Raw genomic sequence first — 17,796 nt, 5'->3', positions numbered from 1 at the left:
ACCTGAGTGCAAAAATGGAGGCTCTAGGCCCTTCCAGAGCTGAGATATGGAGATCCCATAGCATTTATGCCATTATAAATATCTCAATATCTCAGCTCTGGAAGGGTCTAGAGCCTCCATTTTTGCACTCAGGTCTAAGTCTCATGGCCCTCTATCAGAATCCAGAGTTTCAAGAAGATCAGAGAAACTAAAAATTTCGACCCCCCAAAAAAACCGACAGTGGTACCCCTTTCGTTTTTTTTTTTTTCGGGCGAAAAATTAAGTTTCTCCAATCTTCTTGAAACTCTTTATTCTGATAGAGGGCCATGGGTGCAAAAATGGACCTGAGTGTAAAAATGGAGCCTCGAGACCCTTCCAGACCTGAGATATTGAGATATTTATAATGGCATAAATGCTACATGGGATCTCAATATCTCAGGTCTGGAAGGGTCTAGAGCCTCCATTTTTGCACTCAGGTCTAAGTCCCATGGCACTCTATCAGAATCCAGAGTTTTAAGAAGATCAGAGAAACCTTTTTTTTTTTTTTTTTGCACCGAAAAAGTCGACAGGGGTACCCCTTTGGGTTTTTTCGTGTCGAAATTGTGAGACCTGAGTGCAAAAATGGAGGCTTAGACCCTTCCAGTGCTGAGATATTGAGATCCCACATAGGATTTATGCCATTATAAAAACAGTGGGTTTGTGGACGGTGGAATTATGGGATGGCGCATGGTGCTACGGACTCAGGGGCCCCAGCTGAGTGCATTAAAATAGTTTTTATAACTAAAAAGAAAGTTTAATTAAAATGTCCAAAAAATCCACTAACCAAAACCCCATTCAATAGATTGCAGACGGGAATCGGGATTATGTCCAATTGCAGCTTATTGCATGAAGGCCAGGGTTAGTACTTTTCAAAAATAGTGGGTTATTGGACAAATAGTGGGTTTGTGGGACGGGGGCGTGTCCGGGGACTCGTCCGATGCACACTGGAAATGACTCTAACACGAATGCGTTGATTATTCATAACAAAACAAACCTAGGAATCAAACAAATGTGCAATATATAAAGGAAAAACCTCACGATTAAAGTTGTAATGTTATAATGTTCAAGTTTTTGTTCTAAAAAAAGAAAGATGCACACAGACTCTTATATGACCAGATTGATTGATTGGAAGATATTTAGTTTGTTACAAACAATGTGCAATCTGTAAAACAAAACCCTCAAAATTATAGTTGAAATGGTATACTGCTGGAATTTTTTTGACCTTGAGAAAAAGCTTAAAGTATAGACCAACAAATTTTATGTTTATTAATTTATTTCATGTTGTTACATTTTTGGGAAGTACACCTGTTTTGACCTTATGTCCATTGGAATGGACAAAAAAAAATCACAATGAAAGCAATTATATAACTTTTTTTTTTTCATTTATAGAAGCCTCATGAGCTGGGAAAATGTACTTTTATATTTTTCAGAAACTTGAAACATAAGTCAGGTCTGAGGGGGTTAATGGATCATTCTTCTCCTCTGATCTTTTTTTTCTTTAATCCGCACATTCAAATCTTGAATGTAAAAGTGATTTGCATATCTTAACCTAATCAGGCTGTTCATTTATTTGCCTTGAAGTGGGTTTTATTATCTCTCTTCTTGAAAATGGAACTGCAGTGAAACACAACAATAAAAGCATGTTTAGTTTGTTTAGTGGGCCACTTGGTTATGTAGACTTGGCTACTATTGTTTGCACAATTTCAACTGGTTCACCCAAAAATAAAAAATTCTGTCATCATTTACCCTCTCAAGTTGATCCAAGTATGAATTTTTTTTCTTATGCTGAACACAAATTCAAAATAGCTTCGTCTGTGTTCAGCAGAAGAAAGAAGTTCATGTTTGAAACACCATGAGAGTGAGTAAATTGACATAATTTAAATTTTTCGGTGAACTATCCTAGGAATGCAAGCATATTGCCATCTAGTGGACAAAGGTGAGTCCATTGCATCTGTTTACATAATCATGGTGTTGCCATTTTGATACAAAAGCTGTTGTGTAGAACTTTAAAAATAGGCTAATCATTCATAAGCATATGATTAAGAGACCAGTTTATGTACTTCACTATTAAGTACAGAAATAGGCCTACATATGTTTCTTCTGACTATTTCAGTTAATCTACATTAAATGTGTGCATTTTTTCTACTTTTTAAACCAAAAGAAATAGCACAAAACCCTTCTGAAATAAAAGGTGTCTTGTTGTTTAAAAAAACATGAATGAAAACGAATAATAATAAATATTGAAACAACACTGACCTTTTAAATCGGCTTTTATTTTAACTATTAATGTTTAATTTTTAGTGCTTCAGCTTAATCTCATTTCAATGTGTTTCATCTTTTTATATTTCATTTCAACTTTATTTTGATTAACACAAATTTGTTAATAGTTTTATTTAACAATAACAACCCTGAATAGAATAATGCTAAGGGAAACCTTTATGTAGGCTAAGTATAATGGGAATAATAATAATTATTAATCATGCAATATGTCATTATATCTTTTTCAAAATATATTTAGTATGAAATAATGGTATAACAATGTTCTAAAGTGATTAAAAGATGTTGAGTAACACAGGAGAAGGAACTTAGGAAAAGGACGAAAAAATAAACGAAAACCCACGCAATCAGTTTTGTCCCTCTACGGACACTGTTGCTTGCGGTACGTAGAGTTTGACGTCAACCAAACCGGTGAATTTTGAATTACGGGCGCGTTTTTCAGCATCTCTATTGTAATTAAAAATAAATGTTTCACATTATATATATATGTTATATTACGAATTGTGGTTTATTTTTTTGTGTTTAATTGGTTGTGTAACGTATAGCGTGACTAAACTTTTGTCTAACGTCTGTCGTACGAATTGTGCTGTTGCTAACAAAAATATAATCATTTGTTCTTTCATTTTAGACAATGGAGGCCAACAAAGAATCACCTGGTGCCTTTAAAACGCCTTGCAAGCCTGCAAAAGTGAAAAGTCCAGGTAGAGTGCCGGTATTTAAACGTTTGATACTATAAGTACGCTGCTACATATATTATTTACAAGTTATATTTTCTTTCTCATCATCGAGATGGTTTTGATCCAAATGTGGTCGTTGGTTAAAGTAAGTTAACTTTAGTTAAAACTAGCTTCAATGTGTTGTTTGTTATCAGTCGGTGCATGTGGAACCCCGGTCACCATTCCTGCCTCTCCCTTTATGAAGAAGCTCGGCTGCGGGACTGGAGTCAATGTCTATCTCATGAACAGGTTCATATATAATATTTGATGTATATTTGTACTACCTAACGTTACTCCATGTGAATGTAATGGTTAATGTACAATTTGAAACATCTATGATAATGTTATCATCAGGATGGGCAAGCAAAATCATTCACCATGGGCCATTAAGAAGATCAACAGCAAGTGTGAAAAAAGTCAAATGAATGTTTATCAGAAGCGTCTGAGCGAGGAGGCAAAGGTCTTAAAAGACCTGCACCACCCCAATATTGTTGGCAAGTATTTCTTTAAAATATTACAGGTAAAGTTAAATATAAGGATTATAAGTCAAATGTCTTTTTTGTAATTATTTTTTTAAGGCTTCAGAGCTTTTACCACAGCAAAGGACGGCTCCAAGTGTCTAGCGATGGAGTACGGTGGAGAGCAGTCTCTGAATGACCTCATTGAGAAAAGAAATGAAGAGGGTCTTCAGGCATTTCCAGTGGCCACTATTGAAAAAGTGGCTCTTCACGTCGCACGTGGTTTACAGGTGTGGTTGTGGGTCATTTGTAAATGTACTTTTAAGGCCTGTTCACACCCAGTACAATAACTAAACTAAGGCTGTTGATGTTTTTAAGGCCTTGTTGCACCAAGGACAATTACTATATAACAAAGATATAGTTTTAAAAGTCGTTATAAGTGTAAAACAATAGCGGAGCCCACACCATAACAATAATGATAACTGCACAGAGGAACGATATTGTTGGAATCATTTTCACAGCGATATTTTCCAGCTGGTGAGTATGGAAACTTTATTCCACCATGGAATAAAAAATACCAATGCTAATTGTGACTTTTTTCCCCCATCAGAATTATGAGGTATAAACTCACAATTGCGAGTTACAAAGTCAGAAGAACTGCGAGATATAAACTTGAAATTCTGAAAAAATAGTCGCAATTGTGAGGGAAAAGAGTCAGAATTGCTAGTTATAAAGTCCAGTTTTAAGAAGTTAACAAATATCACAATTCTGATATTTTCCTGCAATAATTCAGACTTTTTCTCAGAATTGCGAGATGTAAAGTCACAATTACCTTTTATTTTTTATTCAGTGGCAGAATCAAGCATCTATAATTCATTTGGATTTTAGAGCCAGATGATATAACTGCGGCACATACTTATAAATACACAACGATATTGGGTGTAGGTGTAGACACTATTATTGTTAACGTTATAATTATCATCCTTGTGTGAACAGGACTTTACATAATAATTACATTTGATTTTGGAAAAAGTTGTAATCTACAACTGTTTTAGTGTTGTCATTCTTCAGTATCTGCATAATGAGAAAAGGCTTTTGCATGGAGACATGAAGTCATGCAATGTTGTCATCAAGGGCGACTTTGAAAGCATCAAAATCTGCGATGTTGGTGTGTCACTGCCACTAGATGAAAACATGCAGGGTATGAAAAGATTTAACATGATTAATGTACCTCCTTTTTTTAAGATCCACTATATTAAATTATAATTTCAAACCTATCTTTCCTCAGTGAGCGATCCAAAGGCCCATTACATCGGAACGGAGCCGTGGAAACCTAAGGAAGCCTTGGAGGATGGGATTATAACAGACAAAGCTGATATCTTTGCATATGGACTCACGCTGTGGGAGATGATGACACTTTCTGTTCCTCACCTGGAGTTGCTGGACACTGAGAGTGGTGATGATGGTAAAGTTACTGTAATCAAATCCATGTGATGTTTTATAATATCCTATAGCGAGTAGATTTAACACTTTTTCAAATCATCTATTCTGTCTTTTTCTTAGATGACTCCTTCGATGAGGATGGTTTTGATGAAGATGCGTATTATGAGAGGCTGGGAACTCGACCGGCTTTGGACGCAGCTACTCTTGGAGGGTCTTACCAGAAGATGGTGGAGCTCTTCTGTCTCTGTACTGAGGAAGACCCTCATAAAAGACCCTCTGCAGCTCACATCGTTCAGGTGCTGGAATTAAACAACCAGCTTTGTGACAAAAACAATGTCATTGTAATTGATTAAATTCACTAATCCATTCCCATCAATGTAAAATATATTGGTATGTTTACAGGTTGGGTCTGGTTTCTGCTCTGCTTTTGTGTCTATAATTTTACTTTGTGAACTGTTTCTTTGTCACATTGTAAATATTTTTCTGTTGAGGATTTTGTCATGTTAAATATGTTCGTATGTACTCTATTGACGTTCAGGCATTTCCTAGATACTGTAGTTATAGTGCAATTTGAATTAAAGTGTCTATTTGAACTATGGTCTGTCTATAAAATCAGCACACCTGACTCATTGCTTGATGAGAATATAAGTTCTTACTGACACGCTTATTTTTTGGGGTTCAACTTAGAAATTAAGAAACCCTGGTTTAAGAGGTGGTTCAGGGGGTTAGTACCTTGCAATTACTTATGGAACAGAACTAATAAAAAGTTTTTGATTTAAGATTTTTTATTATTCAAGTTTGAAACCTATGCTCAATTTAAAGCATTTAGCTAATTCTTGTTGAATGCATACAAGTTCGTATGGGCAGACAAATTGGGAAAAAAAAAAACTATTAGAAATATATTTTAAAATGTCATTGCACCACAAAACTATATAAAGTGAAAACTTAGTGATCAGTCACCTAAGCTGTATAACTCAACTTGATTCATAATTACAAGACAAAATACATGAACAAGACCATTTATTTTAAAAAAATATGTACAAAGCGAGTAGCAGTTCAACCGAACGTTTTTGCTCATTTTACAACCAACTTTAAGGAATTATGACAGCCTAATTTTCCAAACAGGAATCTTTAGAACCTGATAGCTTACAATAATCAGCCAGTATTTGTGCTGAAGTAAAACATGCCTTAAATATGAATTTGTGTACTCGGCATTAAAGGCAAAACATCAATCTCTAAAACACAGTAAAATGAGATGCTCATCATATTAGGCTGAACTTCACTTGAACGTATAACTTTTTTTTTTTTAATCTATTAAAAACTCTGTAAAAACTTACAAACGCATTAACAAATGCAGTCAAACTAAAACCAAGTGTAGTTGTTTTTCCTTTAACAGTTTAACTGATGAAGTTGTACACCAAAAATGTTGGTGTCTGGCAGTAGTTTGTAGCAAACAGCTTCCCCTCTGGTGTTGGGTCAGAAAAGGCAATTTCTTCTTTGGTCAGATGGCTCCCGTACATGAAAGAATTCCTGATTTGGTAAGAAACAATAGTTTTATATACCTAAAGTAATGTATGCTAACTCCCACTATAAGACCTTTCATCTTATTAATGCACTGAAAATGTTTGGTACCTGACAGTGTCCATAAGGCGAGTGGCGATGCCCTTCCTCCTCATCAGACTGAAGACCCAGATGCGACTGACGCCACAGAGGGCCTTTTCCGGCACGGTAGAGCAGCACCAAGCTCTGTGGCGCTCCATGAAATCCTCCTTGTTCATGTCTTTGGGTTTCTCTGGCTGCTCCAGCACACGAAAGGCCTGGAAAACATTGGGTTCAGTAATATCAGTTTTACTTTAGTTCATCACTGCCATTCTGAGGTAAAGTCTTCAGGTAGACCAAGACTCGCCTGTCTAATACTCTCAGCCACCAGACATCCCACAACCATTCTGTCACTGTTAATGAAAAGGTAGGTTTTAGCCGAGCTCGGGCTACTCAGTGTGATCTGCTGAAAGCCCAACTCACTGTCCGCGATCCGTCTCACGTCCTCTGCCTGGAACAAAGCAGTAAAAGTTAGAAAATATTGATTTAGCTTGGCAGAAGAAGTGTTTAAGCTCTAACCAACTACCAGCATACCTTTTTTGTGGCATACTTTGGATCCTCAGGAAGAACAAGAATAATCTTTCCATCCCAGAACTCTGCCACAACCCTCTCCTTTTTCCAACCCTAAAACATACAAATTCATGTGACATTGCAACATTTTTGTAGCAGAATCGGTAAACTGTAGGGCTGGGTATTGACACAAATTTCACAATTTGAATCGATTTCGATTCAATTCAATATTGATTATTTTAGATATCAGTTACAATAAATGGCAAATTTTCTCAAGGAAATCAAATCTCTTAACTAATGCTGTAAACTATGGGAGTCTAGTTGTAGCCTATAGGCTTCATTAGCCTAATATGACGGTAATAATGAACTGTTTTGTAGCTATACAAACACTTAAATTACACTTTTATTTATTTTTATAATAGGAAGATTGTATGAAATATAAACATTTAAATGGTGGCTGTCATAAAAACGTGCCAGATTTATTCAAATATGCATTCAATATTGAAGAACATTAAGATTATAATGCATATGTAATATGGTGTATACATTTTGCAAAATGCTCCTCTCTAGAGTTATTTTTTCTAGCTGACTAACGAGTTTATGTGGGTTTTCTGAGGTAAATATGACGATGACATTGATTACAAGCTGCTTAACTGACGTCTTTCCACAGTTAAAACGCTGATTGAGTGAATCAATGTGACATGATACGGATTTCGATAAGTTGTACTCTATCTTTTAACATACTTTCAGAGGCTCATTCATGTTTATTTCGCGCTGTGACTGGTATTATTAAGCCGGAAGAGAGATCAGCGCTGCTGCTTCTCTTGAGCTGTGCTAAAGCGATCTCACACCACAGCGCCAAAACGTTATATATGTTTTTGAATTTCTAAAAAAAATGGATGTAATTTGAAAATTGAGACTGTTTCATATCAATAGTAACAAAGGACAAAGATTATTGCGATTTTTTGGATGCGCGCAGACGCGAGACAATGTTTCCATTCATTCAAATGAAACAGGATGACTAATCAATTCTTGAGATTTAAGAATCGATATTGGTTCGTAAAAATGAGAATCGATTAATATCGAGAAATCGATATTTATTGCCCAGCCCTAGTAAACTGCATTGATGACAACATCATGACGGCTCACCACAAACTTAATGGTGTCCAAGAAGCGCTGATGGAACTGAGTGTGCTGGAAATTGTCCTCGGGACTATCTGTGCTGTACAGCATCCCACAGGACCCGCATGAAGTAGCGCCAAACTGCTTTTGACCAGCATCCTAAAGAGCAGACACATTAACCATTAACAAGAGGTGAAGAACCACACATTTATTTCCATTTAACAACTGCACCTTCTACTCACAATGATGAGCTGGTTATCCGTTTGCTTCTTCATCTCTCTTCTCAAAGCACTCCTCTCTTTGGCCTTGAAAGCAGGAGTGCCAGTCAGAGCAGGAGTGCTGGTGTTCAGTGGTGGTGACAAAATCCCTTTTTTCTGAGATCTAAGACCAAGAAAGAACAACTAATAAGGTTCAAGTTTATTGCCTTTACATGGTCATGACATTAAAGGAGAACTCTGTTGCAAAATGAACCTTTGGTCTAAATTACACATCGGTACCTAGTCGACCGTTCTCTGAGATTTGTTTTCATGATAATCGAATGTAAAGAGTTTTATTTCTAAAAACTGTTTAGCGTATATGCTAGCGCTAGTATATGGGGGCATATAATAAGTAAAGAGAAACCGCTAGTTAATACCACTAACATGCAAAACGAAGCATTGAGAACTTTGTAAGTGTACAGACCATTTAATAAGAAGATATTGGTTCGACTTGTCAAAGTTCTCAATGCTTCGTTTTGCATCTAGGGACCCTATTTTGAGCCTTGTTAGTGGCATTAACTACTGATTTCTCTTTACTTATTATATGCCCCCATATACTAGAGATAAAACTCTTTACATTCCATATGATTCAACTAGGTACCAAAGTGTAATTAGACCAAAGGTTCATTTTGCGCCGGAGTTCTCCTTTAACTATGAAAAAGAATATAACACAGCAAAATCAAGTTAATTAGTTATTATATCACACTAGTTTTATAGAGCTATACATTTGATTGTTTACAATATTTTGCCACAACTGCATTAGGGGAAATATTAGTATATGATGGACTTACCTTTTAGTGCCAAAGATGGGATATACAGTAGACTCTTCTAAACAGAGAGTAATAATAATAAATCATCTTTTAAAAAATATCAGATTTTATTGACAGTTTTCATACACACACACATATATGTGATGTATATGTAAACAGTCAATAATATATAGATTTATACACACACACACACACATATATATATATATATATATATAGAAAGATCATTTGTAGATTAATAGTATGTAGTTAATTTACCTTAATTTATACGATTATCAAAAAAAAATATTAGTTAGGCTATTTAATATTAAATTATTTTCTAATTAGAAACTAGTAGGCAGAGAGACAGATAAGATTATACACTATATAGATAGATAGATAGATAGATAGATAGATAGATAGATAGATAGATAGATAGATAGATAGATAGGAGGATTTTAAGTTACCATCATCATCATGAGAGCTGTTGTGTTCTGATGGAATGTCGCTCACATCAAACACTGAATCAGTTTTAGAGGGCGAATCCTGAAAAACATTTTCATTTTGAGAAACAGATAATGAAAGCTTTGAAGTTATTAACAGATAATTCAATAGTTCAATCTTACCTGGTTACCAGCTTCAAAGGAATTGTTTGGGGTAACAGATCTCCTCAAGATCACCTTCAAGTCTTTAGTAATACCATGCAAATCAGCCAGGACCAGAGGAGACATATTCTCTGGACTTCTCAGCACTTGTTTTGACTCGCTGCTCTCAGCATCTTCATCATTGGTAGCTCTGGCTGTGTCGTCCACTTCCGGGTGTTTTTTTAAGAAGACGGCACGGCGGACTGGGGAACGCTGTCCTGGCGCTGACGTCACTTCCTTCTTCTTCACAGGTTTCTGGGAGTTGGGTTTCTCGTAAGTTGAGGGCTGTTTAGGCTTTGAGTTCTGTGCAGACTTCTTGTACAATGAATTGGCCTTTTTTCCAGTGCTGAAGAAAGCTGCTCCCACAACAAGCTTGGGTTTACCTTTGGATTTCATAGAGCTAAATGAAATGGCAGGAACCGTGACCTTTGACGACTGATCCGTTTGTGTGTCAGAGGGACTTTTCCCTTTGGGTTTAGCAGTAAAGTAACCTTTCAAGTTAGACTGTGGACCAGTGACGCGGCTCTTCTTCTGAACCCCCCTCACTGGTTTTTTAACAGGATTCTCAGCAGTTGAAGGGGGGTGTGACGGCTCTTTGCTAGGGGCTGACTGCAGAGACTTGGTTTCCTTCAACAGTTTCCTTTCAAGAGGTGTGAGATAAAGGGGCTTTTGCTTGCTGTAGAAAGATTTTGCTCCCAATATCGTTTTGCGTGGCGAGATCCGTTTTGGAGGAGACTCTAGTGAAGAGGTTCTCTGCATCTTCTTAGGTGTACTGAGAATTTTTTGGGGTGATGTCAGCGAGATGGGAATGTTCTCTTTGTGTCGTGTTGTCCTTCTCGGAGAACTTCTCGGGCTTATTATTTGTTTCTTAGATGGGTTACTGAGGAGGGTTACAAAGGAAAAAAAAGGTTTGCAGTTTGAGTCATAAGAGCTAAGAACATTTCACAATCAAACAAAACTACACCACATACCCTTCAGCATCAGGGGAGGCATGTTTTCTTTTTCGGGATAACATCTTCAAATCACCTGAAATGAGAGGACGGGGAATCAGAGCATGAAGTGATTTCTAACAATTCTATAGGACGCCACTGGGTGCATTTCTGGAACATTCTTATATTTCTGCAATATTGTTTTTTCCGCCATTAAATCCAATTGAGATTATATTAAGTAGTAAGATGAGCAAATCTAGTACACAATATTTTAACACACAAACTCTCAATTGCGTCGGTAGTAATATTGTGTGTCATTAAATTGAACGATTTAAAAGAATCAAACTGAATGTTTTCCTGTCAAACGTATTGCTATGATACAGGACCTAAGTTACATGTATATATGTAGTTTGGCCAAGAGTATAAAGCACACAGCATACAACTTCACATCTCACTTGTTTTTACCGCAATTATTTTCTAGGCGCCAAGTGACAAGAATCAAAATCTCCCTAAAAACGCATGCTGGATATGATCATCATCACAAATTCCACTTAAATACTGACACGACAACAATATATATAGTTGATGACTTACCAAGTCAAATAAATCCGCTTCTGTTTTTTGATTTGTGTGAAAACACTGGACAAAAATAATCGCGGCAAAACTCCCCACACCCGTGAAGTACTTTGAACGCCGCGCGCCAGAGTCACGGAAACGGAAACAGCGTATGTTGTATGACAACATCCGGTTAGTAATGGGAAGTCAGATTCATCTATTTGAATCGATTCTTTTGAATTCTTCTTTTCGATTCAGTTTGTTTTAAAGAGCCGGTCCTGTCGGACTGTAAGTTCAAGTTTCCTAATTCAGTTTATTGCTGCCACTTAGTTATTCTAAAAAATAAAGTAATTTAGAATCTAAAAAATGTTTTGCATCTACATCAAACACAAAATATCTTAAATCAGTCTGCATTTTTTTAATGAGTATTTAAAAAAAAAACTCTGATTCGTGTCTGTGTTGATAAACGTATCTGAATTCGGAACCGCATAGTGGTCTCTCTAACTACTTTTACCATATCTTTATGGCAGAACTATGCAGTTCAGTTGCAGGACAGTTCGGAACTTCGGATCGTTCAATATGAATCAACCAATTCATTGAAAAGATCCGATTCAAACGAACAATTCTGTCACGAATTGGGATTCGGAATCGCTACTTCTTTGCAGCGATGCTTGGTTCCTGTTGTGGTCGGACTCAGAATGGATGGTACACATGACATGTGCCTCTGATTCAGATGATTTACCTCTGATGTGCTCACTGTTTTTTTGAATACATTTTAAAGGTTGTGTATTTGCGGAAAGATGGTGTTTTACTTTAAAAGCGAGGGTGAGTAGTGAATTATGTGCCCAGGCACGATCATGTTTATGTTGTCAACAAAGACAGTATGAATACGAAATAATGATAATGCTTGAAAATAAATGCTACAAAATATAGAGCATACAACAAAAGGACTGCAATATGTGTAGCTTGACATGGTGAGATGATATTGTTGGCGGTTCAGTGTGTCTTCAGTTTGATAGTAAGAATAAACAGTGCTTTTTAAAAGTTGCAATATGTATGCTATCTTTTACAGTCGTCTCACCGCCCTATACCATCTACATGGGCAAAGATAAATATGAAAGTAAGTGCTTGTTTTATCATAAATAATACTTTTCCGTCTTCTATGCTTCTATGCTATGCAGACCGTTTTTAGCTGTGTTTGTTTTTCAACAGATGAAGATCTGATAAAGTATGGATGGCCTGAAGATATTTGGTGAGAACATTCATTTGGTGATTGACACCTCAAATTAAGTATTATTTTTCTTCTAGTTTTGACCCAAAATTAATGTTTCTGTGATTCCAGGTTCCATGTGGACAAGCTTTCGTCTGCTCATGTATATCTAAGGATGCCAAAGGTATTTTGAGAAGTGAAATGGATTTTAGCCTACAGATATAAATATTTATAATATTTCTGTGTTGACAACTGTTAATTGATTAAAGGGTGTAGCGATAGAAGACTTACCAAAAGAAGTCCTGATTGACTGTGCCCAGCTGGTCAAAAACAACAGTATTCAAGGTACTGCATCTTTATGAGAAACATGTTTGTTAACAGTGTTTTGAAGGTATGATCTCAACTGTATTTTTTTTACAGGATGCAAAATGAACAATATTAATGTTGTCTACACACCATGGGGGAATCTGAAAAAAACAGCAGACATGGATGTCGGTCAGATAGGCTTCCTTCGGCAGAAGGAGGTATGATGCTTCTTTGATAATAAGCACCATGATTTTGTGCACACTGCAACCAATTCTTGTTTTGTATAATTGAAACTATAAGAAAGTAAAATTTTGAAGTGTTCAGGGATTACCATTGTACTATGAAATCTTGTAAATAATTGCAAATTCAAAATCAACAGGTGAAAATTGTGACGGTAGAAAAGAAAATCAACGAAATTGTCAACAGACTAGAGAAAACGAAAGAGGAGCGCTATCCTGATCTGGCCGCTGAGAAGGAGTCTCGGGACAGAGAGGAAAGAAATGAGAAGAAGGCTCAAATACAAGATCAGAAGAGGAAAGAGAAGGAGGAAATAAGAAATAAAAAAGAGATGGAAGAATTAAGGTGCTGCATATTTTTAAGATGTTGTGATACATAGTATAACCTCAACACAAACATTTGTTTTGTTTTTTGGTTAAAAAAAAAAGAAAGAAAATACACTGGAATCCAAAGGTTTGAGACCGCTTGCAAAATGCTTTTTTTTTTTAAATTATTATTTCATTATAAATTACATTATCAGCAAAACAATTTGAGTAAAAAAAAATCTCTTTTCAGAATTTACATTTGTTAAATCAATTTTTTTTTTTTTTTTTTACTTTTACTGCAGCATTTGAGCTTCACATATTTGTGCAATATTTTCAATGTGGTCTCAGACTTGTATACAAAAATCCACTGTATATACAAAAATTTAAATGTTAAATGTAAAAAAAATAACATTTAATAATCAGTCCTTTTAATATCTACTTTCCTGCAGGAATTATTCAGCGCTCATGAAGAGTGACAACATGACCACAAATGAGGTAATACGTCCTTAGAGTTTAATATATATTGCTGAGCATTGACATAAATTCTGTTATGACTTGAAATTATACTTTTCTCTGCAGGATGGCAATGATTCAGATGACTTCATGTAAAATAAATAAATGGATCTGTGATAAAGAAGAACCACCATCTCCCCCCCCCCACAGTATCTTCAAGTTTGTAAAAAGAGGTCATAGCGGGCTTCAGAAATAAGCAATCGAAAGGAATCAGCACAATTCCAAGAGCGCTCTAGATCATCTTGCTTTGTCATTCCTTTGAAAATGAAATGCAATCTGAAATGATAAGAGTAGATTTTCATTCAGCTCATTTAACCAAAAGGAATTTGAGAATCTCTGCTGATTCTGTACTTCAGTTTTTTTGTTGATGTTTTTGAACGTATTAAAAGATAATCACAGTTGATATGTTAATGCCTGTGTGTACACTAAAACCTTGAGGGTATTTGTGCTTATAAATGATGCCTTTCTGGAATGATAGCATTGAGCGACAAGCTCTTAAACATTTCCTTTTTTTTTTTTTTTGATGTTCTAAAATAATAAAAAAAAATCTTTGACATTCTCAATTCTTTTCTGTTTGTTTGATGGTGTGTATATTTATATATCACACACACTTTTTTATCTTGAATATTCAGGTCTATGGATGGCCTGGATGAATGTAGAATCACATTAAAATGTGTTAAATGATTTAGAATATAAAATCAGTTGACTGAAAACTACATAATATTACCTGTTTTACTTTGTTTAGGTTTTCTTTTCAGTAATGTGTTTTGCTCTCAAGCGATTCGATTTGAGGATAAATACGTTGCTTTGGGTTACTTTGTCACTGGGAAAAGGCTACTAGTGGGGCAGTTAAGCGCAAAAATCGATCACTTTGCGATAAAAGCATCAAATTTGGTAGGAAGGCTCACAAAGGGGGTCTGATCAGATTTAGGACCGTAGGCGCTTGAAATTTGACCCCTGGGGGTCATGGCGGGCATTTTTCAAAATGGCCGCCAAATATGGATTTCGTAATGGGAAAATGGATTAAAAGCTGCCAGAAACATAAAATAAAATAACACATTTCATGTAAATATGAGCACACTTTCACATAGAAGATCTTTAAACTTTAAAATATAAGATATGTTTGAATATTTGCTCCTGTTCTACTAAATATTACTATACATGGGTTCATGAATTATCTGTAAATTCATGTTATGTGATCAAAATTAGACATCATAGTGACAAGTGATTAAGAGCTGATCTTTTATCTTTTTGCCTCTTGCACCATTCATCAAAGCTCAGCACATCAGTGGAGGAATGCATATGTAATTATCATATGCAGCACATTGCAAAATGTACAATGCAGCCTCTGTTACTTCTCTTCGTATGAGCAACATGGGCCACTTTTAAGAAAGAGTCAGCTGTGCCTGTTGTGGTAACGTCTGCTTGAACAAGAGCCTCTACCCAACCACTTCCTTGGTCCTCGAGAATGCCATCTCAATGTGGAGACCCCCAAAAAGAATCACAATTTCACCATATCAATTTGGCCATTTCCACTGTATTTGCTTGGCCAAGGCAAATAGTGGCTGGTCAAAGGGGTTCACAGGGATTTGCTCTGGATGCAAATGATTAATTGCATTTCTGATGACATCCATTGAGTGCCTGATCATTGCAACTGTGTGCATGATGTAATGCAGGTGGCATCAATGTCCAGTGACTATTGAGTTGCATGGTATGCAGCCCGTGACAAATAACTGAGATCTCCAGCTTTGTCACTTGTTGATCTGACACATTCTGTCCATTCAAACTCCTGCTTAATATACCCAGCATTGTGCCTGCTCAAGGACTGAACATGGGATGATGGTACAGATGAGGTCTTAATGTTGTAGTTGACAGGGAAGACATCTGTATAGTTTTGAGGCAAATGGTAGATTGTTTTTGAAGCATCATGGCTTATGAGATGAAACAATGTTTCGACTCACTCCTTTCCTCTCTGAAGACGGATGTTGAAAGAGGGAGATGTTGTTGAAGATGGATCATGATCAACATTATCAATAGCTGCAGTTGTGAATAGATTACCCCCCCCCCCCATCATTGGTGGACAGACCACATGTGGACAGTTTTCATCTCTGTAAAGACTACAACATGATATAGCCAACAGCCATATCACCCTGTAGCCCAAGACTGGTTGCCCACTGATGCTAGAGTAAGCAGGGCTGAGCTTGGTTAGTACCTGGATGGGAGACCTTCTGAGAAAGCCAGGTTGCTGCTGGAAGAGGTGTTCGTGAGGCCAGCAAGGGGCACTCACCCTGTGGTCTGTGTGGGTCCTAACACCCCAGTAAAGTGATGGGGACACTATACTGTTGTGATGAGACGTTTAACCGAGGCCCTGACTCTCTGTGGTCATTAAAAATCCCAGGATGTCTTTTGAAAGAGTAGGGATGTAACCCCGGCATCCTGGCCAAATCAAATTTGCCCAGTGGCCTTTGTCCATCATGGCCTCCTAATCATCTATATATATATACCAATTGGCTTCATCACTCTGTCTTCTCTCCACCAGTAATCTGGTGTGTGGTGAGCGTTCTGGCACAATATGGCTGCCGTCGCATCATCCAAGTGGATGCTGCACACTGGTGGTGGTTGAGGAGATTCCCCTCTCTATGTAAAGCGCTTTGAGTGCTGAAAAAAGCGCTATATAAATGTAATGAATTATTATTATTATTAAGTTATGCAAAGACCATACTAGATACATCTGGTCCTAACTGCTCTTCACCTGGTGAGGTGTCATTTGGGATCTAGCCCTATTTTACAGAGGCCAAACATTTGGAATGATACTTGGCCTCTAAAGCCAACATGTCACCTCCACTGAGCTGTGCCAGAAGCTTGATGTCATTGAGGACAACAGCACACTTTCGAACTTTTTCATCAATTTAAATTGTAGCAGCCTTATGAAGTCTCTCACTACCTGCAGGTTCTCCACATTAAGTCTTATCGATGTCATCATTGAATGAGGTTTTTAAAACTAATTTTTATTCATTTTCTAGTGTCATGCTCATCAGTTGTAGAAGCTCTCTTCTCAGCTCTTTGTTGTATTTGATTGTTGAATCTAAGGCGACATGTATAATTTGTGATATTTTGCATTGTTCCTAATAAATGTGGCCTCTATACCTTGCCCTTTATCTAACTGTGGAATCTGTTAAGATATTGTTGTTTAAGTTAATCAAATTTTAATAGATTCCCTGCCAGATTTTTGTAACGTTCAGTATTGACCTGCCATTGGGAATTTGATGGGCATCTGAGTGGCTCTTGAGTATTATTCTGACAAATGAAACAGTTCCCAGTCAGTTATTTGTGTTGGGGGATCAGTATATCCAGGATTAAATAATTTGAAGGTTTTAGTCATTGCATTGGATCAAAGTAGTTCTTGTGTAGTGGCCTAATTGTGGTAATCATGCTAATCGTGCTAATTTACATTTTTCTTGCAAGGAAAACTCGGTCTACAATGTGATTTGTAGGCCTACCTACTAAACCACTTGCAAATAATCCAGCAGGACTCAACAGTTCTTACAATTAATATTTCTAGTCAAGGTTAGAGCATTTGGAGAGCAAAGAAGTCATACAAGAGCACAGAGTTACAATGAAATAAATGGGGTGAATTGCAGCTAGTTTAGACAACCAGCCTAAATGAAATTCTGTGGAAATGTAGGCTACACTTTATTTCACAGAATGCTAACTCTAAATTCAAGCAGACTAAAATCTATTTCATGTTATATTTGCCTGTCTGAGTTATGTTTGCTTACTTGCAGTATTAGCCTACACTATTTTTACTGAGTAACAGTGAGAAACACATTCAACTGACTTTGCCTTTATCTCACTTGTAGTCAAGAGTAAAACAACCCACCAGTTCCCTAGATTTTAAAGAGAATAATATTTAACTGTGGCCACCACAAGATGAAACCTACTGACGGA

The 17,796-nt window shown here is 36.6% G+C and overlaps 3 protein-coding genes across 6 annotated transcripts; 2 read left to right on the top strand and 1 right to left on the bottom strand.

Annotated features, from left to right (window-relative positions):
* The first annotated feature begins 2,658 nt into the window (after positions 1-2,658).
* Positions 2,659-5,505, top strand: pbk (PDZ binding kinase). 3 transcript variants are annotated; one of them, XM_089118828.1, is made up of 8 exons: positions 2,659-2,677; positions 2,924-2,996; positions 3,167-3,260; positions 3,366-3,505; positions 3,590-3,759; positions 4,541-4,670; positions 4,758-4,934; positions 5,033-5,505. In XM_089118828.1, exons 2-8 carry the CDS (start codon positions 2,927-2,929, stop codon positions 5,263-5,265), a joined length of 1,014 nt encoding a protein of 337 aa, XP_088974954.1. In that variant the 5' UTR covers positions 2,659-2,677; positions 2,924-2,926; the 3' UTR covers positions 5,266-5,505. The 3 variants fall into 3 exon arrangements, with proteins under 3 accessions (XP_088974954.1, XP_039549308.2, XP_088974953.1); XM_039693374.2 differs by having other exon boundaries at positions 2,661-2,747; XM_089118827.1 differs by lacking the exon at positions 2,659-2,677 and adding an exon at positions 2,686-2,706.
* Positions 5,506-5,915: 410 nt separating this feature from the next.
* On the bottom strand, positions 5,916-11,455 carry esco2 (establishment of sister chromatid cohesion N-acetyltransferase 2). Of its 2 annotated transcripts, none has more exons than XM_039693372.2 (11): positions 11,317-11,455; positions 10,765-10,819; positions 9,776-10,673; positions 9,617-9,695; positions 9,192-9,228; positions 8,386-8,524; positions 8,171-8,302; positions 7,046-7,135; positions 6,819-6,962; positions 6,545-6,729; positions 5,916-6,442 (listed from the first exon to the last, which is right to left on the bottom strand). In XM_039693372.2, exons 2-11 carry the CDS (start codon positions 10,806-10,808, stop codon positions 6,310-6,312), a joined length of 1,881 nt encoding a protein of 626 aa, XP_039549306.2. In that variant the 5' UTR covers positions 10,809-10,819; positions 11,317-11,455; the 3' UTR covers positions 5,916-6,309. The 2 variants fall into 2 exon arrangements, with proteins under 2 accessions (XP_039549306.2, XP_039549307.2); XM_039693373.2 differs by having other exon boundaries at positions 9,192-9,225.
* Positions 11,456-11,932: 477 nt separating this feature from the next.
* ccdc25 (coiled-coil domain containing 25) lies at positions 11,933-14,411 on the top strand. The gene is made up of 9 exons (XM_039692189.2): positions 11,933-12,102; positions 12,350-12,397; positions 12,490-12,529; positions 12,620-12,671; positions 12,757-12,832; positions 12,908-13,011; positions 13,173-13,375; positions 13,785-13,830; positions 13,915-14,411. The coding sequence occupies exons 1-9, from the start codon at positions 12,078-12,080 to the stop codon at positions 13,942-13,944; spliced, it is 624 nt and encodes a 207-aa protein (XP_039548123.1). The 5' UTR covers positions 11,933-12,077; the 3' UTR covers positions 13,945-14,411.
* Positions 14,412-17,796: the final 3,385 nt, after the last annotated feature.

Source organism: Pimephales promelas, chromosome 13 (genome assembly GCF_988280905.1).
Source record: "Pimephales promelas chromosome 13, fPimPro1.hap1.1, whole genome shotgun sequence".
In the NCBI taxonomy this organism is placed as follows: domain Eukaryota; kingdom Metazoa; phylum Chordata; class Actinopteri; order Cypriniformes; family Leuciscidae; genus Pimephales; species Pimephales promelas.
This window is presented reverse-complemented; position numbering and strand designations above follow the sequence as displayed.